At 58.0% G+C, this 22,619-nt stretch overlaps 4 protein-coding genes across 12 annotated transcripts; 2 read left to right on the top strand and 2 right to left on the bottom strand.

The window, feature by feature from the left end:
* Positions 1-1,194: 1,194 nt before the first annotated feature.
* ALYREF (Aly/REF export factor) lies at positions 1,195-5,113 on the bottom strand. Its single transcript, XM_027517899.1, has 6 exons — positions 4,726-5,113; positions 4,118-4,249; positions 2,486-2,633; positions 1,871-1,934; positions 1,594-1,771; positions 1,195-1,499 (listed from the first exon to the last, which is right to left on the bottom strand). Exons 1-6 carry the CDS (start codon positions 4,960-4,962, stop codon positions 1,485-1,487), a joined length of 774 nt encoding a protein of 257 aa, XP_027373700.1. The 5' UTR covers positions 4,963-5,113; the 3' UTR covers positions 1,195-1,484.
* ANAPC11 (anaphase promoting complex subunit 11) lies at positions 5,103-10,528 on the top strand. 5 transcript variants are annotated; one of them, XM_027517906.1, is made up of 3 exons: positions 5,103-5,219; positions 5,737-5,857; positions 10,176-10,528. In XM_027517906.1, exons 1-3 carry the CDS (start codon positions 5,181-5,183, stop codon positions 10,319-10,321), a joined length of 306 nt encoding a protein of 101 aa, XP_027373707.1. In that variant the 5' UTR covers positions 5,103-5,180; the 3' UTR covers positions 10,322-10,528. The 5 variants fall into 5 exon arrangements, 4 of the variants coding, with proteins under 4 accessions (XP_027373707.1, XP_027373709.1, XP_027373710.1 ...); XM_027517908.1 differs by having other exon boundaries at positions 5,113-5,219; positions 5,683-5,857; XM_027517909.1 differs by having other exon boundaries at positions 5,114-5,345.
* A 2,103-nt stretch (positions 10,529-12,631) lies between these two features.
* On the top strand, positions 12,632-15,944 carry NPB (neuropeptide B). Its single transcript, XM_027517905.1, has 2 exons — positions 12,632-12,946; positions 13,027-15,944. The coding sequence occupies exons 1-2, from the start codon at positions 12,704-12,706 to the stop codon at positions 13,150-13,152; spliced, it is 369 nt and encodes a 122-aa protein (XP_027373706.1). The 5' UTR covers positions 12,632-12,703; the 3' UTR covers positions 13,153-15,944.
* Positions 15,384-22,589, bottom strand: PCYT2 (phosphate cytidylyltransferase 2, ethanolamine). 5 transcript variants are annotated; one of them, XM_027517895.1, is made up of 15 exons: positions 22,423-22,583; positions 20,553-20,641; positions 19,808-19,969; positions 19,484-19,550; positions 18,745-18,829; positions 18,562-18,606; positions 18,314-18,367; positions 17,737-17,875; positions 17,389-17,471; positions 17,073-17,150; positions 16,817-16,882; positions 16,586-16,651; positions 16,217-16,305; positions 16,014-16,131; positions 15,384-15,911 (listed from the first exon to the last, which is right to left on the bottom strand). In XM_027517895.1, the coding sequence occupies exons 1-14, from the start codon at positions 22,509-22,511 to the stop codon at positions 16,020-16,022; spliced, it is 1,224 nt and encodes a 407-aa protein (XP_027373696.1). In that variant the 5' UTR covers positions 22,512-22,583; the 3' UTR covers positions 15,384-15,911; positions 16,014-16,019. The 5 variants fall into 5 exon arrangements, with proteins under 5 accessions (XP_027373696.1, XP_027373695.1, XP_027373697.1 ...); XM_027517894.1 differs by having other exon boundaries at positions 15,384-16,131; XM_027517896.1 differs by lacking the exon at positions 18,314-18,367 and having other exon boundaries at positions 15,384-16,131; positions 22,423-22,589.
* Between the last annotated feature and the right edge of the window lie 30 nt (positions 22,590-22,619).

The following is a 22,619-nucleotide window of genomic DNA, read 5'->3' as shown; positions in this document are numbered from 1 at the left end:
ATAAAATGTTAGTATTTCCACTTTTTCCCCTTCTGTTTACCATTAAGTGATAGAACCAGATGCCATGACCTTCTTTTTTGAATGTTGAGTTTTAACTTTTTTCATTCTTTCACCCTCGAGGCTTTTTAGTTCCTCTTCACTTTGACATTAAAGTGGTGTCATCTGCATATCTAAGGTTGTTGATATTTCTCCCAGCAATCTTGATTTCAGTTTGATTTGATTTATCCAACCTGGCATTTTGCATGATATACTCTGCAGGTAAGTTAAATAACCAGGGTGACAGCATACAGCCTTGACAGTACTCCTTTCCCAATTTTGAACCAGTCTGTTTTTCCATGTCTGGTTCTGCTGCTTCTTGGCCTGCGTACAGGTTTCTCAGGAGACAGGTAAGGTGGGCCATCTCTTTAAGAATTTTCCAGTTTCCCTCTAGCTGGGTTGTAGGCATAACTGAGTGGCTCAAAAGCATGTCCTCAGGAGGGGAGGCCCAAAGAGATGTCCATGCCCCACACCCCAGGGATCTTGGCTCCTCCTGAACCATAGAACTGCATGGCAGGTCACACCAGCATTCGAGCAAGTAACATGACCATCCTGCTCTTGTCTGTCCCAGGAGGGGTCCAGATGGGCACCACTGTCTGCCCGCCCCCCCAGTTCCCTGTGAGTCAAATGAGATTCTACCACAGCTCCCACTAGCTACATGTCCAAGTACATAATTAAGAAAACACTGAATACAGTGATCTTTCCTTCATGACACAAAAGACGAAAAACACGTGGGGATTATGTTGCAAAGTCAGAACTACTAAACCTAGATTTCTGAGAACCAGAGCACGAGAAGGAAAGGAATAGCTCAACCCAGCAGTCACCTGAAACTGGCCAGAAGCACAGGGCACCCCCCCTTGCCCCGCCCCTCACCTGGCAGTACAGGCAATGAACAGGTGGCTGAGTGTGGAGGACCACTGCTCCATATCCTCCCACCTAGGGGGGATGAGGGGATGAGAAAAAGGGGTTTGGATCTGTGGGAACAGCGTGGCAGCCAGCATCGTCCTGCAGAACTCCAACCCACAGGCCAGGTGCCATGTGCCCAGCAGGCCCGCCTCATTTCCTCCTCAGATCCCACGTCCCTCCCGCCTACCAGATCACACCAGCATTCTGGCCCAGGTGAGGACCCTGAAAATGGGATGAATTAAACAGTTCCAGTTCTACACACATTTCTATTTTATTATGGCAAAGGTGAAAACGCCACCTTCTCCACAACAACAACCAGTAAAAGTTATCCCAAAAATAACTCAGTACAAAACAGGTCTGTTTCAGAATTTAAAAAAAAAAAAAGGAAAAAGAAACCTTTACATGAATTTTAAATCCTATTTTAAAACACAAAAGAAACAAATCCATCATTGGCCACACAGCCCCAGTCTGTCACCCCCTCCCACCAGGGAGCACGGACGAGACTTCTGGGTCCTGGTCCATGCACGGATTTGCTGGTCTGTTTAACTGGTGTCCATCTGAAACAGAGGAAGAGAGGTGCTCACTCAAAATGAGGCCCTCCTCTCAGTTGGTCTGGGACTGACCCTCACCCAGCCCTCCTCTGTGACTTACTCTTGCATTATAAGCATCCAGCTGGGCATCTAACTCTTCTGCGGAAAGCTGCTGCTTTGAACTCCTGCCGGTGCCTCTGCCTCTGCCCCGGCTGCCTCCACGGGTGCCTCTCCGGGTGCCGCCGCCACCACCAAAACCTCCTGAACCACGGTTTCTAGTCATCCCACCTCTGTTTACACTAGCAAGAAAAGGAAACTTTGCTCACATGCCTGGGAAGACCTGCAGCATGAGGAGACACCCCACAAGTCAGCCATGACTAGAGAGGCCCTGAACTCACCTCTGTGCAGGTCTCCGCTGCGTGTCAATCTGTGAGGTGACGAGCTGAATGTTCATGGGGCGGCCTGTGGCAGAGAACACAAGAGGGCCAGCTCCTGTTAGAGGACTCTGAAGCCTGCTAGGGGCAGCACCCTGGCCTCCATGCAAGCACTGGAAAGGGACACTGTGCATCTTGATGCTCCCGACGAGAGGACAGCCTGGAAATGCTGGTGGGAGAACAGCCCCACCAGCGCCTCCTCGCTCCTTCTCATCCAGTGCACGTGGGTGTCTGTCGGGCGTCCGGGGTGCCCAGGAGCAGAAAGGTACCTTTGTCTTTACGACTACAGCCCCGCACTCAAGAGTTGTACTATGGTGATTCTGAGAAGGCTTCACAGAAGTGAATCTTCCGGAAGGAGCTGAAGGAGGGGAGGGATGTAGCTTGCTGGATGGGGATTCACAAGAGGTTGGTCCAGATGTGTGGGGCAGCATGAGAGGTGGTAGTGGAAGAGAGACAAAGGGGCGAACACAAAGTGTCCTCAAGCAGAGGGGACCCTACTCTTGCAGGGATGGGGCCAGCCTTTGGCTCCGCAAACTAGCTACAGCGCTGCAGCCTTTCTGGGTCCAATCTCAAACGCACCATCCAAAGGGACGCCGTTGTACTGTTTCATAGCTTTTAGTGCATCTGCCTTCCGCTCAAAGTGCACGTCAGCTGTTCCTAAACTGCGGCCAGATCGGTCGTAGTGCACAGCCGCCTTCTTCAGAGTTCCAAATTCAGCAAACAGCTCCTGAGAGTCAGAAAGAGCAGTTGTTAGCAAAGCAATCTTTCTTCTGGTGGCCCAGGGACACTCCCTGGAAGTGTAAACTGCTTTGGGGTATTTCCCTGGGAGGAAGACATACATGTGGTGGGGCAGGGCAGTGGCGGTGGGACCTGGGGTATGGGATGGGACAGGTGGGACAGCAATTTCCCGGAGCAGCTGGGCCTGAGGGCTCCTGCCCACTTGGGAACCTGACATCTCTACCACGATGCAGGTGAAGGATCACAAAGCCCACCAATGAAGGGCAAATATTAAGTTGCTATCTTCTTCAACAAAGGAATATTTACAACACACCCAAGGACTGTGCCAAGAAGCAGCCAAGGCCAAGATCACAGAGCAAGGGGCTCTATCCACTTGTGGACCAGCTCCAAGGGCCCTCTGACTGGGAGCCCTGACCCAGCCCCTCCCCCAGGGCAGATTCTGGCTCACCTTTCCCTCTCCTCCTACTCAAGCCTGCCGCAAAGCCTGAAGTCAAGCGCTGCCATGGAAACTGCCCTGACCTCAGGCAGGCTGGGAGTTGGAGAGGGAACCCAGAGTGTGGGGCTACTCCGGCCGCAGGCACACAGCGGGAAGTGGAGTTCACCAAAAGCGGTTTCCAGTGGATGCCAGAAACCACCTTAAAAAAAGTGTTGAGACACTGTGAGTGCTCACTGGCCTTGCTCTGTCCTCCCAAGGCAAAGTAAATGGCTGGGCTCTGGGAAATTGAACCCAGGGAGGCCCAGTACCCTGCCCAGCCATCTCCTGGACTGACCCCCAAGATGTCATTACTTAACCATTTTAGGCAGCAAGTTTAAAGGCCTTTAGGGTTCAACCAAAAAAAAAGAAAAGGAAAAAAAGAAAAAGGGGAGGAAAGAGAGAGGAAAAAAAAAAAAGAGGCTTCAACCAAAGATGTTTGAGAATCATGCCACTAGCAAAACCCAGGGGGTGAGGATAAGTGAGAAGACAGGGGATGAAATTCTAAGTAAGACATAGGGCTTAAGGCAAATGGAACCAGAGTGACGCTGGCACCATCCTGGTTCTATGCTGTCAGTTCTACAAAAGAAGTACTTTCTCCTCCCAACAAACCATTAAAACAAGCAAAACGTAAGGAAAGCAAGTAGCCTAGCTCTTCCACGAACAGAAACGGAGCACATTCAACCAAGCTTCTGTCAGAAGAGCTTGGGCAGAGTGCCTTCATCTACAGAACACGTTTTAGCAAGGAAGAACGGCAGCGCCCCAGACTAAGCTGGGGTCTTGTCTTCCAGCACAAACTGACACATTGGTCAGGCTTTCAATTCTAGCTCAACCTCTGCTCTGCATTCCTGGAGCCCCTCACAGGGAACAGTGGCTGGCCCTTGGGTGCCTGGGAGAGCTTGTCTTCCCAAGGTGTGTGGGGGGATTCAGGGCCAAGTCCCAAACGCCACAACCAATTCCGTGCGGAGTGACCCGCCCACCAAGAAACTCCAGTCCCTTACCTGAATATCAGCGTCGGACACTCCAAAATCCAGATTTGACACCAGCAGTTTCCCACCGGTCTCCACGCCGGCACCACCCCCAAAACCGCTATCGAAAAGGTCATGCTGCCATTTGTCGGGAAGTTGTTTCGGCTGAGGGAAAAGAAAACACAAGAACAGAAAAAGGTCTGTGAGTCTCACTCCAGGGCTCGCCCTCGCCCTCACGGCCACAGCAAGACCCTCCCCCCATCACGGCGGGGAAGCAGGCACTGAGACAGACCCGCGGCCCCCGCTTCTCGCCCGCGTCAGGCCGTACCCGGCCGCCAAGGCCACACGTCCCGCAACTTCTCGGTTCCCTCCAACCGACTTCCCGCCACCGGGGCGGCCGCGCCAACGGCCCCTCAGCCCCCAGAGCCGTGAGGCCGGGCGCCCTGCTAAGACAAAGGCCGCCAGGGTCTCCGCCTTGGTGCCCGGCAGGCGTGCGACCTTCCCGCCCGCCGAACCGGCCGGCGCCCGCGACCCCCGGCCCAGTCGGTCAGTCGGTCAGCCGGCCGCCCGGTCGGTCGCCCGTGCGCCGCCCTGCCGGTTCGCTCCCTCGCCGCGGCCCGCCACCCGGTATCCACACTCACCCTGCTGTAGGGCGCCGGCCGGTTCCTGCCGCCGCCGCCCGCCGCGCCGCGGGCTATGGCCGGCCGATTCCGAATGGGTCCGCCGCCTCGGTTCACTCGCGCGGCGGCCTGGGCCCCGCCGCCGCGGCCACCCTGGGAGCCGGCCCGGCCGCGGCCCCTGCCCCCGCCGCGGCCGCCTCGCTGGCTCCGGTTCAGCTTAATGATGTCGTCCAGAGACATATCCATTTTGTCGGCCATGGCGGGCGCGGAATCGGCCTCGGCTCGAGCCCGCGCGTCAGCACGTCGGCGCGTCACTTCCAGCGCCGCTCGGGGTTTTTCCGGTGCCGCGTCCTCAGAGCGACCGCGGATTGGCTGCGGGCCTTCGGCGTCTCAGAGGGCGAGGCCGCGCGTGCGCACTGAACCAAGGAGCTCGGCGGGCGCCTCTGAGAAGTGCCGAGCCGCGGCCACAGGCGTTTATGTACCTTCCCGCGCGGGGCCGGCGCTGCCAACTGAAGGCGGGTGGTGCCGCGCGCGATTAGATCGGCGGGGGCGCGGCCGTTGGGGGCGTGGCCGAGCGTGGCGCCTCTCCCTTGCCCCTCCCCCACCGCACCAGGAACCCGCACCCTAGTCCCGCGGCGGGAGTGAGTGCGGCCCGTGCGGCCCGTGCGGCCCACGCCTGGGTTGTTTCCGGGGTGACCTCGTAGGGAGCGGGCTTGGGTCTCCATCTACTCAGCCCCGTCAGCCCTTTCGGAAGTAGCGCACGGCGCGTTTCTGCGGTTGTTAAAGAAAGCCGACGAGCCCTTCTGCGTACGCCGGGGCAGAAGTGCGGTGTTGGCGAAGGACCAACACCGGTCCTCCCGGGCTTCCCGAGGACCCGGCCTCCGCCCCAGCCCCCTTGCAGACAGCTCTTACTGCCTTTCGGCGGCCACTGTTGCCTACGCTGGACCCTCGGGGCGACACCCCTTCTTTGGCTTCCAGGTGCCGTAGCTCTGCAGACTCAGCACAGCCGGGTGGTCTCTTCCCTCCTCGCAGGCTCCTCGCGCCATGAGGGTGAAGATCAAATGCTGGAACGGCGTGGCCACTTGGCTCTGGGTAGCCAACGACGAGAACTGTGGCATCTGCCGGATGGCCTTCAATGGCTGCTGCCCGGACTGTGAGTGTCCCCTGCCCGCTGTCTCTCGAGCTGTGCCTATCATCTGGCCTTGGCGTGTCCCCAGAAGTACTTGCACAGCGTTTCTGGGGTTTGGTTTCCTCTTCCCAAGAAAAGTTGATAGAGAAAAGCCAGGCTATTTGGGCCCATATTTGTACAAAGATCCTGTCAAAAGTTTTGTAAGGAAAAGAGCACAGTTTGCTATCCTGATAAAAGTCACTATGAGACACGTGGAACACAAAGATGTGTTCAAGCATTTTATTTGAAAATTTCAAGTCAACAAAAAAGTGTAATGTTACAAGGTTTCCCCCTCAATCCAGCACATAAATGATGAATAACACGTTTTCATATCTGGTGGGTTTTGCCCAGCTGTTTTAAAGTAAATGCTAAATGTCTCCTGCATTGTCAGGTGGGTTCTTTACCACTGGGCCACCAGGGAAGCCATAGTAAATGCTAAATGTGAGGCCCTACTTCAGTGCTGACTTTCACCCAGCACTGTTGTCACTTTAGACAACGTATTTCTTACCGTTGCCCCTCATTCCCAGTCCTTGTTCAGATTTCTTTAGTTGTCCTCAAATGTCTTTTTGTTGTTGGGTGGTGTGAGCCAAGACCCAAGGTGTGATCACTTTTTCCCTTCACTACTTAATCTAGAATAGTCTTGCTTCAACTTCTCTATCGCGTTTTAGACATCTAATTATTTGTTTTTATTTTTATTTATTTATTTTTGGCTGCGTAGGGACCTTCATTGCATTGGGCAGGCTTCTCTCTAGTTGTGTTGCATGGGCTCAGTTGTCTTGGATCACGTGGGATTTTAGTTTCTAGACCAGGGGTCAAACCCACATCCCCTGCATTGGAAGGCAGATTCTTAACTACTGGACCACCATGGAATTCCCCGTAGACATCTGATTCTTTCAGAACCTGTTGTCTTGCAAAATGCCTGACCTCAGGTTTTATCAGAGTTCATCTTTGCTGGGCTTTTTTGCATTGCTCCCTCGTGGCTCAGACAGTAAAGCGTCTGTCTACAATGCGGGAGAACTGGGTTCGATCCCTGGGTTGGGAAGATCCCTTGGAGAAGGAAATGGCAATCCACTCCAGTACTATCGCCTGGAAAATCCCATGGACAGAGGAGCCTGGTAGGCTACAGTCCATGGGATAGGAAAGAGTCGGACACGACTGAGCGACTTCACTTTCACTTCACTTTGTCTCCAGTGTGTTCTGTGAAGTGAAAGTATTTGGGTCAAAAGGAGATTTTTGCACCAGTGAATTTAGTTTTTAGTCAGACACAAGTGAACTAGAAGCAGTAGGAAGGCTCTTAAGGCTTTGCCTAGGGAACGAAGGTGTTCCCAAGAGAGAAGTGAGATTTGGGGACCACTGAGAAGTCAATGACCAGGCCTGTCCTGTGGGGCTGTGAACATCAAAATAGTACTAGATCTTTGCTTACAGTGAAATTCAAATAATTGAATTTTAGTGCAAATATAATTTTATCCTAGCCTTAAATCTTTACATTCGGTGAGAGGAAATCTCATCACCTAGGGGCTAGTCCATCCTGATTTAATCAGGCTGGTATATAATCTTAGGAAATCAGTGATTGGTTCTACTTGATGAGGTTTTATGTAACAGGCAGAGAGAATAGAAGCACAAGGTCTGGCTTGGTTTAATCCGTTTAAAACCTCGCCCCCCCCCTTTTTTTTTGGTTCAGTTGGGTCTTGTTACTACATGCAGCCTTTTTCTAGGTGAGGGAGCACTACTCTAGTTGCCGTGGCTTCTCTTGTTGCGGAGCACAGGCTCTAGGCGCACAGGCTTCAGTGGTTTCATTGCTCGGGTTTAGTTGCTCTGCAGCATGTGAAATCTTCCAGGCCCAGGGATTGAACCCATGTCCCGTGCATTGGCAGGTGGATTCCTATCCACTGTACCACCAGGGAAATCCTAACACCACCCTTTCTCAAAGCTACAACACAGGTTATGGGTAGGTACTTGCAACTTTCTCAGCAGCAGATATGGCTTCTGAAAAGAAAAGTCCTAGGGTAGCATTTATGTGGTCATGCCCTTGACCCAGTGTGGGTGAGTGAGCCTGTGTGTCAAAGATGGCACCAGGGCTTGCATGCAGCTTGTGGAACCCAGTGTGTAGGGCTGGCTGAGGTGTGCTGGCTCCTGGGAAGAGGGGGGGGGGGGGGCGGGGTTTAGAGGCTGAACTTTGGACTTGCTGGTTGTGAGCCAGCTGTAATGATCGAAGTGTTTGGTCAGCCCAGGGTGCCTTCTATACAGATCAAGTGATGCTGGATTTCTCTGCTGAGATGAAATTCCTACGAAGAATCCAAAGTGACTCAGACTGTGATAAACCTGCTCCTTGTCTCAGGGCTTTGTGAGTGAAAGTCTTATGGAGAGGATCCCACCGACACTTAGCATGAGTCACTATCAGCATGGAAGGTGGTGTCAGATTCCCCACGAATGGACGTGATGGCTAGGGTACTCCTGCCAGTAGGCTAGCTGGCCCCTGTGCATCCTCTTGCATCCTCTATTTGTAAGGGCTCTAATGTGTTAGGGGTGATTGCAAGCGTAGTTCTGCTGAGGTGGGAAAGACCCTGGGTGGGGTGGGGTCGGGGTGGGAACCAACAGAAATCAGGTGTCACACCCTGTGGGCTCCTGGCACAGGGCTGTCCACCTCGCCCCCGACCCTGGCCTGGGAAGCAGAGTGAGCTAGATGGTTTTGTATTTTCCAGGTAAATTGTTTTTTGGTTGTTTTGTTGTAAAAGATTCAGAAAAGGAATGATGTTTTGTTTTAGAGAGAATTACTTTTAAAAGATTGGGGGTTTGAGGGGGAGAAAGGATCCATGTATATGTGTAACTGAGTCCCTTCACTGTTCACCTGAAATTATCACAGTGTTGTTAATGGGCTATACCCCAATACAAAATAAAAAGTTAAAAAAAAAAAATTGAGAAACACTGCCCCAAACAAGAGAGTAAGAAGATGGCAGTGCCCATCTGTCTGACTCCATAGGGTGAATGTACCACTGTGGGGCAAGGGCTGCTCCTGAACTGGGAAGGAGGTGCAGGTTTTGAGCAGCCACTGAAGGATATTTAAGACCTGGCACCCACACCAGCCTCCTGGCCGGCATGCTCCCTTCAGGCCATGGCAGCTGCCCTTGGGAGTCACGTGGCCTCGTCTGTCGGTGGTATGTCGGGGGGCATGATAGAGACTGCGGAGCACTGTGAGGCTTGGACAAGCGCTCAGGTCAGGTTTCCGGCCCCTTGTGCAGCTCAGAGTAGGTGCTCCATTAGGTCTTGAGAGCACTGCCATGTGGCTTCGCCATGGTGTTATCTGTTTAACACATCGTACAGTCACCTGTCCCTGTGTCTGGTGTCAAGAGAGACGACCAGGACCACATGTGACCAGGCCAGCACTTAGGAACTACTTTGTGGACAAGATGTCTCCTGTTCACCCCAGCTTATCTGGCTGCTGCACTGTGTGCCCTAGTGACTTCTGGATTTGGTTCACGCTTAATAGGCATGAGGGGCCCTGTGGCAATGGTTTGGGGGAATGGCCCCCCTAGAGGGTGGTGGCAGCAAGCTGCAGCTCCCCCTGCTCATGGGGACCTTACCTGCTCGTGGCTGGGGGAGGACATTGTGCTCTGCTGGCACCAGCTATGTGATGGGGTTTTGTAGATTCTTAAAAGCCAGGGACTTGTTTCTGTTGATGCCAGGCCCTCTTCACAGTGGTAGCACATGCAGGTGTGTGGGCTGGAGGGCCAGCACCAGGTTCTCTGGACCTCAGGTAGGATAGAAATGGGGAGGAAACGGGAGGCAGTGCCACGTCACTCCCAGTGGCCGATGGGCTGGGCCATAAGCCCCTGTGTCCCCGACCTGCTTCCTGGTACTGAACTGGGTCCCTACTGCCTGGCGATAGCAACATCTAGTTTCTAAGGCTCCGGCTCACCTCACCTTGATCAAGAGAATGGTTTGCCGCTCGGAGGCAGGTCACCTGTGCAGGCGCCCTGACACACTGATGTAACCTTCTTGGCATCACGGATGCCAAATGGCAGAGCTGCGGTGTGTCTGCAGATGGGCCCAGGCCCTGGGAGGCCAGTGGACGGGGGTTCAGGCCTGGCCAGAGCTCTTGCTGCTGCTGAGCTCCCGCGTGGAGGTGGGAGCAGCCTGGGTGGTCTTTGCAGAGGTTCATATAGAGGTGGCTGCTCAGCTGAGCCTGTGGTTTCCTTCCAGGTTCCTGTCCTCTCTGAGCCCTGAGGCCACCGTGGGCATGCTTCCCCCGTCGGACTTGTCCTGTGCTCTGGGTGACTCACAGGTCCTCTCGTCCCTCCCACAGGCAAGGTGCCGGGTGACGACTGCCCGCTGGTGTGGGGCCAGTGCTCACACTGCTTCCACATGCACTGCATCCTCAAGTGGCTGAACGCGCAGCAGGTGCAGCAGCACTGCCCCATGTGCCGCCAGGAGTGGAAGTTCAAGGAGTGAGGCCATCCACGCTGCCCGATGCCCCTGCCCTCACCCTGAGACGGCCTCACCCCCACAGTGGCTCTGGGTGGCTGTCTCCTCCACGGAGACAGTCTCCTCTGGGCTCTGACAGGGTTGAAATGAGGACTGGAGCTGCGTTTATTTTCTCCCATCACAACGTTGACACTTTTATCAAATAAATAAAACTCATTAAACCACCTAAGCCTGGCCGGAGGCTCCAGTTGCTTGTTTTCTTGGTGCTGAGGCAGCCTCGGTGTGCGCCAGTATGAAAACTCATGAATAAACATCCCAATGCGATGCCGAGAGGCCCTGAGTCACACCCCTGGAGAAGAAGGAGCCAGGGATCAGCCGGAGGAGCCAGGGTGGGAGGAGTGGGCTTGGGTTGGAAGAGCCTGGTGGGGTTAGAGAGGCCGGGAGGCCCCCTCTTCAGGGTGGTTGCTGGGACCCTGGATGGACATGGCTGGCAGGCACTCCCATGCTTCCTCCCTCTGGAAGGCTGTCCCTGAGTAGGTGCTAGCTGTGCAAAGAGGGCTTTGCCAAGGCTGCTGTGACTGGTGGCCTCAGTCCCCTTCTTCCAGCTCCTTGTCAAGGCCAGTGTCTGACATCAGGACATGTGTCCACGGGTGTCCAAGGGTCTCCCCATCTAGAGAAGTCAGCCCTTGGGACATCCTTGGGGCACCTCTGCTCCACCACAGCCCCCGTTGGCTGGTGGCCTGGTGTGGGGTGGGGGCAAGGAACCCAGCCCTAGGGTTTTGAGCAGCTTTTGGATGGCAACCGCTGTAGGCTACATGTCCTGTGAGCATGGGCTCCTTCCAGTCTATTCTCAACCTCCCCCCGCACCTGGGGTCACTGCCCTGTGTCCCTGTAATGCCTTCTGCCCAGTGGGTAGCTGGTTTCTGAGCACCAGTCCCCAGGGGAGAAGGCAGGGCAGTACATGGTCTGGACCATTGTGCCCAGAGGGAAGGAACCTTCACAGAACCTGGAGGTCATATGCTCCTTGCCCAGAAACCCAGCTGCCAGGGCCCTTGTGCTGGTGTCTGTCCTGGGAAGGCACGTGGCCAGGGTGTTTGGAAAGTGTGAGCAGGAGGAGGGGCAGCTGAGTAAGCCTCATGTCACCTGCTGTGTGCCCTCCGTCTTGGGCCCTTGGACTCAGCCTCCTGGGTGCTCCCATTTAGCTCTTGGACTCTAGGCAGTAACTCTGAATTCTAAGCGCCTATCTACAGCGTGTCTGGATCCATGGTCACTGAGTTCACAGACCAGTAAGAAGACCAGCCCTTACTGGGAGGTGGGCAGTGGCAGCTGCAGAGGATCCCACAGGGTGACCTGGCCTGCCCTGCTCGCCTCCCGTCCCTGGAGTTCTGCCTTCCCTGGGGAATTCTCCCCTGTGACAGGAAATACCCACATGCCTAGGGTGCCAGACCGTGAACCGAGCCTCCAGGCTTTTAGCCCTGGCACACCGGGACAGGTGCCCTCACCCCAGAAGCCTAGAGCTTGCCACAGGTCATACAGTCCTCTAGGCAGGCCACTCCCACTTCGCTGCCAGGTGGGCTCCTCTCCATTCTTTACTGGGTTCCAGCCTGGTCCTCCCAGGGCCTGCGTGGTCCCCTCAAGCGGGACACAGAGCTGCCTGCCAGGCCCAGCACACACCCAGAGCCCAGCCATTGGCTCCCTCCCAGGAAGCTCAAGGGCTCTGCCAGTTCCTCTCAGGCCCCCTAATCTCAGCTCTTCCTCTGCCACAGTGGCACAGGGTCACAGCACCCACTTCTGCAACGGCTCTCCTGTGGCCTCGCCTCATCTGTCCTGTGAGCCCTCCTGCCTGTCCTGCGAGTTGTTTGAGGACCAGATCAGTGGTATAAAACTCTCATAGGTGTGAAACCCACCTCTGCCCTCCCCACCCCCGGCCCTCTTAGATTTCAGTGCCCCCTCCAGAAGCCTGGTCCTCTGGTCAGCTCCCTTTAGGGTGGGAACGGCTCCTTGTCCCCGGGGTACGGGGTACAGTCCCAGAGGGGGGTGACGGGACTGGGGCGCCGTTGGACTCGTTGAAGGCTCTGCAGCACCGACGCCCCTCCCCCCACTGAGTCGGGACTAAGGTCTGGGAGGGGCCTGGGGGCTGCCTCCCAGCAAGAGTTGAGTGGGCCAGAAACGGGGAGGTAGGCGTGGGTGGGGAGGAAGGGGGCGTCGCATCCCCCCAAGCCCTGGAGCATCTTTCTCCAGCGTGCCCCTGTTCCCAAGAGGCTCTGAACCCCGCGCGGGCTTCTCTCTCCGGGATGCGGAGGCCGGTGCATCCCGGCGCCCGCCCTCGCGCCCCGCCCCGCCCCGCCGCAGATATAAGGCAAGGGTGCTGCCGTTCCGCACCCCGCCGCCCGCTGCCACCGAGTCCCCATGGCCGGGCCCGCGATGTTGGTGGCCGCCGCTCTGGCGCTGTGCTTACTGCTGGCGTCCCCTGGCCTCGCGTGGTACAAGCCGACGGCGGGGCAGGGGTACTACTCCGTGGGCCGCGCCGCGGGGCTGCTGTCCGGCTTCCACAGGTCGCCGTACGCACGGCGCTCCGAGCCCCGCGGGGGCACGCGATCCCTGGGAGGGGTCGGCACTTTCCGGGAGATGCGCCCCAACCTGCGGAGTCTTGTGAGTAATGGGCGCTGTTGGGTGCGGAGGGCTGGAGGGTGCGGGTGCCCCCTTATCCTTCCATCCCATCTTGCCCCCAGGCCGTGTGCGTCGAGGAGGTCACCCCCAACCTGCAGAGCTGCGAGCCACTCCCCGACGGCCGCGCCACTTTCCAGTGCAAGGCCGACGTCTTCCTGTCGCTCAGCGCCTCGGACTGTCGCAAGTGAGCCCCGACCCTGGCACCTGGACCTGGCCTGAATGTCCCGGGTACCCGTGGGCCCGCCCCTGCCCTGGAGCTAGATGGCACCCAGTACCGCCCATCCATCCCCATAGTAAATGGCTTAATGAATAAATGACTTGCAGCCTCTGGAAGTTGGGCACAGTGGGTGGAGTGGGGGTCTCCTGAATCTCCACACTCATACTCTGCTCACCTAGGCATGCAGACAGCAGCCAGGTCACCAGGTTGCACGGAGACACCTGTATAGGAGCTCCCAAGAACCACTGCTGGTAAAATGCTGCTGGGAACTTTCTGTGGGCCTCAGGTGGTATCAAACCCAGACATCTTCTGGAGCCCCGCATCTGGCTCTGCAAGGCTCCGCTCCATGCCCTGCCCCCTCCCTGCTTTTGTTCAGGCAGCTCCTGGATTCTCCTAGGAGGTCCTGCCTCGGTCCCCCACTAGCCATCAAGTCTACCAAACCAGCTCAAAAGTCCTACCTTGTAATAAGCCTCCCCTAAACACCCCACACCAGGACGCCCTCCTGCCTCAAATGCTACGTTTCTTGAGGCCTCCCTTACTAGAGGGGCAGCTCTTGGAGTGACTCCTTTCTTGGAGCACCCCCCCAAACACCTCAAAGTACACAGCATGGGACAATACTTGTCCAAATGAATGAATGAATAGGCTGGGCCCAGCCAGAGGGGGAAGGCAGCGAGATGTGTGGCTCCGGGGCTGGGAGGGGCTACAGCAGGGGGGATGACAGAGCTGAGAGCTGGGCACAGCCCCAGCTGAGTCCTGAGTCAGGCAGCTGGCTCCTCCCAGGCCTGGGAGCTCTTTGTTCATCCCAATCTAGACCCGAAGGAAAGCAGTATCCCCAAAGCCATGGGTGGTGCCATACCTGGAGAAGGGAGGGGATGTGCAGGACCCTGGCTCTTGAATACAACTGCCTTGTGCCAGCCCAGCACCCTTGCCCAATCAGGCTAATTCCCTAATTCAGTTGTTGGGATCTCAGTAAGTTGATTTACACCCTGGCCCCCAATGAGGCTGACCTGAGTCCCTTAGCCTGAGCTCTGGCCCCAGAGATCTGGAGCTTGTCTCAATGACGTCCCCCACCCCATGGAATGCCTTGCCACCAGCTGGGCCTCAGAGGACCCAAGGGAGCTGGACCTACCAGCTAGCCCTCTGCTGAAGCTGTGGGTGGGACCCACAATCCTGTTGTATCTGGGTGGACAAGTGTCCGGAGGCACCTACCTCCTGGATACCCAGGCTCCAAGTTTCCTCCAACCATGGTCCAGCCGCGGCAGGGGGGCTTCCTGGTTGCTGCTGCAGGCTGTCCCCCAGCCCTCACCTTGGGTGCCACCCAGCAGGGGGTTCTGAACAGGCCTAGGGCTGACTCTGGTCTCAAGAGGAATCCACTGGCTGCTCCTGTATCCCCACCCCCATCAATCTACAGGAACTGGCTGATCGCTGCAGGATTGGAGTGAGAAGGCTAATACACTGGGTTCCTGAAGTTGGGGCAGGGGTGCGGGGAGGGCCCTGTGCTTCTCACAGCTTAGTGTGCTGCCCCCACTGGGAAAGGGAGGAAAGGAAGTGGGGCAAGGGCTGCCCCGAGAAGCCACGTGCACTGACAGTCCCCCAGCCCCCTCACTGCAGCTGCCCGCACAGGTTCTAGACTCCAGAAAGAACAGGCCCACCTTCCAGGAGTGAATGCTGGTCTAGGACTCCCATGGGGCCAGGCCACAGGGTGCTCTGGCCCCATCTGGCCCAGCAGCTGCAGGGCAGAGGCAATTCTGGAGAGAACTGAAGAGGCTGAAAGAACATCCCAGTCCTTACTCTTGAACATCAGAGCCATAAACCACAGCCACTGTCCCCCTCCTCCCCAAAAGAGGTGACTGGGGTTAGCACCCTGCAGCCGCTATACCGCTCCAAGTGGGCCCTGACTTGGGTGCAGGAGACCCTGAGATTCTGTGGACTTGGCCAGGGAGCAGCCCCCAATTCCTTCTTGGATCAGGGAGCTATGGGGACTGCAGAGTGTCAGACTCTTGTTTTCCTCACGACAGACCCCAGGGCCAAAGACGCTCTGTCGGCCCTTGCCTCTCTCCCTCTTTCGTTTCCGGCCACTGTGGGAAGTGGCTGGGGAGCTGGATCTAGGGCGTTTCTTGCTGCGGCCGTCCACCTCCTTGTTGGGTGGCGGGGAGCAGGGCCAAGGTTTTCTGGTACTGCCCTGCAGGATGGACAGCCTGATGCAGAGCCCCTCCCAGCAGGTTTATTTGGTTGCACACCCGCCAGTCAGGTACAAAACCAAGAACAGTCTCTGGGGAGGCTGGTCCAGGAAAACGGGTGCAGCGTCTGGGCCCCAGGCCCCAGGGCAGAGGCTGCCCATGTGGGAGGCGGCCTGGTCTGCACCCCGAGGAGGAAAGGGGGCAACCCCCTGGGTCACTGCTCCCTGAAGCTTGTTTGAACTGAGGCAAGGCAAGTGGGTAAGCCGCCTCGAGCTGGGCAGTGGAAGGCGTATAGGAGCTTCCCAGGGGGCAGATAGTGAGCAGCAGCAGGGCCGGGAGGATGAAAGCTGGGTCTTCCATGGCACGTAGGGTGGCACCCCTCTGGTCGAAGGTGCCCCGTGCCCATCCTGCCGGCTGGGCTGCTCCACTGTGCTGGAAGCCCTCTCTGTGCAACTCAGCAGGAAGGGCAGGATGGTCTGCTGCAAGACAGGCACCTTGCGAGCAGGGTGACAGGCCACGTCCTCCACATCAGCCCTTCCGCGGTGGGTGACTGGAGAAGAGGGCACTGCAGCTTTGTTAAAAACTGAGCCAAGCTCTCAAGGCAGGGTTGAGAGAGGGCCAGCCCCTCAGAGGGCCCCTGGCATCCTCCCACCTGTCGTCAGAAGTCACAGTCAATCTCCCTTTCGGGCTGCGCTTCCTGCCGCCTCATGGCCTCCTGAAAGGCCAGCTCCTTGGCTTCCTTCTTCTGGTTCCGGGCCTCGTATTCCAGCCTGGGGGCCAGATGGGGTGAGGTGTGCACCCAGAGCCAGGGCCTCAGTGCCACCCTGTGCCCCCAGCACCCCAGCCAGGACTCACCTGTTCTTGATGATGCGCTGGACAATGAGGTCTGTGGTGAGGTCATTCCCACTGTCAACCTGGCAGAAAATGCCCCTCCTTTTGGGCTCCTGGAGGCCAGAAAGAGGGGAAGGAGGTGAGAGCCCTCCCCTGAACCTTGGGGAGCCTGCAGTACTGCCCTGGCTCCTACGGCCTTTCCCCCCGCCCCCACCACGATGGGCATGATCACTTGTGCTCAGGTCCCGCCTCCTTAAACCATGCGGCCACCAGCGAGGCAGCTGTCCCTCACCCGTTTCCCAGACAAGCATGGTGAGGCACAGGGGCATCAGGTGGCTGGGAAGCACCAGACAGTGGCCGCCTCGTGTCCACTGAGGGCCCTACAGGACCCACCTCGTATGGGTCAGAGCCATCCTTGTCAGGCACGACTTCTGTCTTCCCGTGACACACCAGGTCCACCTGGGGAGGAGGCAGCGGTCAGGGAGCCCTCCCAGCATCACCCTACACGGTCCCCTGCTCCCCGAGGACCCTCCCTAGGGAGGCCAGCACGGCTCAGAGCACTGGCCTGGCCCCACTCGGCCCAGGTCCTCCCTGGAAAGCTCCCACCAGGAGCCCCACCCTCACCTTGAAGTGGTCCAGGAGCTCAGCTGTGACCGAGTACGGGGCCCCAATCACCACTTCAGACACGTACTGGGTGGACAAGAAGCGCGGCTGGTTAACTAGGACTTGCCAGGCAACAAGGCAGGGGCTGAGAGGGGGCACGGTGGAACCCCAGACTCGTACCCCTGGGAGGGTTCCGGGGGGGTGGGGGGTGGGGTGATGGAGAGGAGCAGCTCCAGCCTGGGAAGGACAGACTGCTGGTCTGCCCACCGGCTCTCACCCGGCAGGCCAGCACACTCAGGGTCCGCTCATGCAGGTTCATGATGGGGTAGTTCTTCCCCTTGTAGTGGTTGACCTCCTGGAGGCAGAGCAAGGTTGAGTCAGCTGGCAACCTCGGGACCGGTGTGTCTTTGTGTGTATGAGGCTGTGTTCCCTCCCAATAATCCCTCGCGGACGTCTGCCAGTATGGGGAAACCTTCCCTGGGTTTCTCCCTGGGGAGAGGCCCAAGCTCACCACCTCTTCCTCACTTGTGCCCAACCCCATCCCTAGGAGCCTTTCCAGAGTCCCCACACTATCAGATGCCCCGGGGTGAGACCTGGTCAAAATGCAAGCCAGCGATGACGTAGGGCCTCTCCGCCAGGCCATATACCTTCTCCAGGAAATCCACATGCCCAATGTCTGCACCCAGGTTAAGGAGCGAGGAATCAATACAGAGCAGCCATCCACAGGAGCAGGGGCTCAGTAAGGTCCCCTCCCTCTCCCCTGCTCACGCCTCTCCCTGCTAACAGCTGTGTCTCTGCTAACGGCTGTGCACCCCACCCCAGTTCAGGGTCCTCGAGAATCAGGGAGGCCCCTTGAGGCCCTGGGGCCCACTGGGGAGGATGTGGAGGAGCAGACAGAAGGCCTTGGGCAGGGACAAACGCCACCCAATCCCAGAGGATACGGAACAGGTCAAAGGCGCCAGCCACATAGATGACCGTCTCCCCAGGCTGGGGCTCCTTTCCCGAAGCAAACTGGATGATCTTCTGGGATGTCTGAAGAAACTGGGACACCCCCGTCCAGGGGTTCCGCCCCCCGGGGCACTGCAAGCCGAGAACAGTCTGGTCAGTGACGGAAGCCTTGCAGGCACGTCCTTTGCCTGTGACCACCCTTGGGCCTGCCCACACCCGCCTGTCCATCTGCTCTGGGAGGCACAGGTGTGGGGTGGAGGGAGAAGATACAGGGGCCACAGCCAGGACTCCAAACCCCTAGCCGCTGCTGGCCACTCGCTTGTTTGCTCTGCTGTTGCTCCCAGGCAGGCATTTCAGGCAGGGATGCTGAGGGCCGGCTGGCATTGCCTGGTCCACACCGAGACCCGGGTGGGCGGGGCACCTGTGGCTGGCGGGACTGGGGTCCTGCCCTGCGGCCACAGCAGGCACTGCAGCCAATAGCACCTTGGCTCGGCAACTGGCCCGCCAGGAAGAGGCCAGTGGACACAGCCCTCGTGGGGACCTGGCACCCTGAGGCCACCGTCTGGTCACCTGGGAGGAGCCTTCCGAGCAAAGTGTCTCCCCGGCGGGTGTCGGGTGAGGGGGCTACAGAAGGAGAGAGGACCAGGCCACCTGGTTAGAGAACCCTCATTCACACGGTGGCCACTGGGACCGGCCAGCCAGCAAGATTGGTGGTCAGTACCCAGAAAGCAGGGAGCAGGGTAGAGAGCGAGACCCCCTTTCCCCAGGGAGTGGCCTGGGGGTCAGGCAGTGGCCCAGACAGGACAGGCAATGCTTACCTTGCCAAAGCTGTCTGCATACTCCCGGTACTCGGAGGACATCTCCTGCACAGAAGGGTACAGGGGTGAGAGGCCTGGCCCTCCAGACGCAGCCAACCCCAGGACCCCAAAGCTTGCTGTTCCAGTGCCCTCTGAGGGGCAAGGGGAGGGTAGGCGATCCCTCCCTCCCAATCCCACACTCACCTGGCTGCTGTGATGGGCCTTGGTCACCAGCAGCATGCGGCCAACGAGGTCTGTGGTGGACACCCCCTGGGTGCGCTTGCATTCTCTGGGGACAGAGGTGGGGTTGGGGCTCTCATCCTGGGACACATGTACAAGGCTGCCTCCTAAGGGCACCTAAGTTGCCCCACCCAAGAGTAAGGGCAACTGTGCTTGTGGCTGAATCTACCATCCCTGGCGGCCTTGCTGTGCATGGACCGTGCACTTCCTCGCTACTCTTGGCCAGGATAGAAAACCAAAACCCAGAGGGTGGAGGGTCCACTGTCATTTTATCAACTAAACGACACGACTGGACAGAACAACAGGATTATCAAGCCTCAAGTTCGCAGACCATCCGAGGGGGTGGCTCTGATCCTGTTCGGCCCGCTGACGCCCAGGTCCTGCCTCACCACCCACTCTGCCAAGGGAATCTCAGTACTGCCCAATCTGAGCTGCTGCCATGTGGGCCTTTTCAAGAGTTACTCATAGAAGCCAGCTCCCCAGTCGAACCCCACGTCTCCACTGCTCTGCAGCCACTGGGGCCAAGGGGCTCCCGTACTGGGTGGCCCAGCTGCATGGCACCCCCAGCCACCGCACCACACCCGCACAAGTCACAGGAAGCACAGGCTGCAGCCCGGACGCTGCCCCCACGAGCAGAAGGCGCTCGAGGGGCCCCAGGAAACCCACTCCTCTAAAGGTGGGCCAACCGGCAGCTAGAGCTTACCTGTACCTTCCAGCCTGCTTCACTTCCTCGTAGGTGTCCCGGCCATCTACGGTCAGCGTGATGTCATCTAAGGGGTGACATGCACACAAGAACACCGAATTTAACCCAAAGCCACGAAGACCTCCAGGCCCATACCTTCACTCCAGGCCTGCCCCGGTGTGCATACACTCCTTTCTGGAGAAGAACCCAAAGCTTCCTCAGACCCTCAAAGGGCTCCATGCTCCCACAAGTGTGAGGATGCCAGCACCTCCAGACACCCCTCTGATGGTCAGGTCCTGAGCTGCTTGAGTCCCCAGCCCCTTGGATTAAGTCCTGTCCACTCACTGCCGTGGACGCAGAAGTCACAGTTGTACTTGTCCAGAGTCTCCAGTGTGGTGACGTAGGGGGCTGCCGGCACCACCTCATCCACCCACTTGATGGCCTGCACCATCTTGTACCTCTCCTCCTGAGTGAACACCGGGGGCCCCTTGTGCTTGGCGATCTCCTCTAGGGAGAGAGAAGAGGGCAAAGGACAAGGTGGGTGACTCCTAGAGGGCAGGCCACAGGCTTGCCGGCCCCTCCCAGCACTGAGCAGGGTCTGCAGCTACACAAAGGCTTGTGGAGGGAGGCTGTCTCTGACCGGGCCCTCAGCCCATGAAGTACCAAGCAGCCCTGCTGTCCTCTGTGAGCTGGTACAGGCACTCGGGATGTACCTGCTGGGAACTGCACGCCACCCCCTGCCTCAATCCATTAGAGTTCCAGGTACAGTCCGGGTTGCCTTTGATGGCTGGGTACTCTGTACTCAAAGGCCTTGCGAATCAGAAAGCGGGTAGGAAGTGGCTGGCATACCCAGATGGATCCACTGGACACCCCCTACACCCAAGCTCATGACAGGATACAAGACAGGAAAGCTATGGGCGGCCTGGCCTGGGCTGGGGTTAGGGTGAGCTTGCAGAGCTGTGCTAATGGCGAGGATGGCCTAGGCCCAGCCCTACCCTCCACGGGGACCTGTGGGGTCTGTCACAGGCACTGGGGCCGGGGGTTGGGGGGGGGTGGCATGGGCGGCGGTGGGCACAGCAGCCCGGCTTACCATCAGTGTGCACACCCACGATGAGGTGGTCACCCATGGCCCGGGCCTGGCGCAGCTGGTTGGAGTGGCCATAATGTACCATGTCGTAGCTGTGGAGAGCACAGGGCTGTCATCCTCGTGTTGGGGGTTCAGCCTTGTTCCTCTGCAGTGTCATCAGGAAGCCCGCCAAGAAGCCACCACGGGAACTGCCCCCAGGGTCCCAGTTGGGCTTTCAGAGAGAGGAGTGCTCAGTTCTCCTTATCACCAGTCCCTGGGCCCAGGGTCAGACTGAGCAAGCGTGGCTGTGCCTAGGGACAGGTCTGGGGACCCTGAGGGCTGGTGAGGACACAGAACAGTCCCTGCTCCCCACACCTGGAACAGTGCTCTGCCCTTAGCTCCCATGGGCAGTCCCTTTAAGGTGTAATATAAACGTGATAATTCAAGGGTACAGTGGACTCTGTATTACCCTGAGACAGCCACGCAGTCCCTGGAGCCAACACATAATGAAGTCTAACCAATGCTCAAGGGCGATTGCTGGCTTTAAAAGTTCTGACTGCTCCTCATGGCCTCTGGAAACTCAGTGAGGCTTTGCTCCCTGGAACCAACAACCACCTCCCTGTCACCTGGGGTTCTAGAACATTCATCCTCAACTTCAGGTCTGGTTAAGAGAGAATGCTCAGCTGAAGGCCACACAGTACCACAGCTCCACTGGAGTTGTCATTGGGCTCAGGGGTGGACCCTCATGCTTGCTCTGCTTCCTCTCAGCCTGGTATTGCCTTCTGAGTAGGTGGAGCTGTCCCTGCTTCTCCAGGTGACCAAGGCCACCAGGTGTACACAACCATTCTACTCAACACTACTTGCTAACACCACCACAGCACACCGGGCCCCAGCAGATGAGCCTGTGGGGCGCAGTACTCTGGTCCTGGGCTAAGGGAAGAGGGGAGTCTAAATTCAGGAGCCTGGCTGGCCCTTGTGCCCACCAGACAGGCTGGGCAGGAGGGGTGCATAGCAGAGAATTCAGGGTGGTCCTGGGTCCAGGCCGTACCACAGTCACTGTGGCCTGCTAAGGGTGGGGTCAGGCCTGGCCGGGGCCAAGGTCAGAGTCCACAGACAGGAAGCCACACCCCCTCCCCAAGGTGACTCAGGTGCAGGCACAGAAGTATGGCAGCCCTGCATGCTGGCTGCTGAAGCCCTGGGCTTGCTTTCCCTGCTTTCATCAAACAAAGGTCTGAGGAAGTATTCAAGGTGGCAAGTTACCACTAGACGTTCACTTTTCTCTTGTCCCCTGGCAGCCTCAAACCTATCTAAACACCACTACTCCAATTGTCTGGCTTGCCAAAAAAGAGAGAACAGTTTGGCACTGTAACTCTCCTCAGATGGATCCAGGAGGCTGAGGGCTGCACTAGGGTCTTACACGGATTGGCCAATGCCTGCACTGACACTTGCCCAAACACTCAGGAGAATCTTCCAGGTTTTGTCCTGGGCAAGGAGAACTCTGGGAAGACATTTTGGGTGCACGGCTCCCTCGGAGAAATAGTTCCTAAAGCACTGAAATGATTAAAGTCACCAAGGTTAGACCCGCAACTCTGGCCACTATTGTGCACAAATCAGGCAGGTGGGACAGCCTGGATGGGTCTCCAGCTTAAAGGCAAACGTGGGCAAAGGAACACCCAGGAAAGGCGCTTATGTAGGGATCCGCAGAAAGCCTCCAGCGACCCTCAGCCGCGCTGCCCGCAGCAACTCGGGTCCAAGGCTTCTTCCGCAGCCTGTGACTCCTTTCGCCCGCCGCCCCGAGCTCGCCGGCGGCCCGATTCCAGCGAAAGCGGCCACAGCGGTCGCCGCGCCCGCGGCCGCACCCCCGCCCCCGCCCCGCGTCCCCCGCCGCGCTCACCAGCCGTCGCACCACACCCGCACGGCTCGCCTAGCCCTCGGGCCCGGCCGCTTGGCGCCGCCCGCCTCCCCGTGCCCGTTCCGGATCATGGCCCAGTAGTGGCGGCGAGACACTGGGCAGCCGGCTCCCGACTCCGAGCCGCCGCAGCCCGCGCACGCACGCGCCGTCACGCGGGCCTCACCCGCCTCGCGCGGCCA

This window comes from Bos indicus x Bos taurus, chromosome 19, assembly GCF_003369695.1.
Source record: "Bos indicus x Bos taurus breed Angus x Brahman F1 hybrid chromosome 19, Bos_hybrid_MaternalHap_v2.0, whole genome shotgun sequence".
Taxonomy (NCBI): Eukaryota; Metazoa; Chordata; class Mammalia; order Artiodactyla; family Bovidae; genus Bos; species Bos indicus x Bos taurus.
This window is presented reverse-complemented; position numbering and strand designations above follow the sequence as displayed.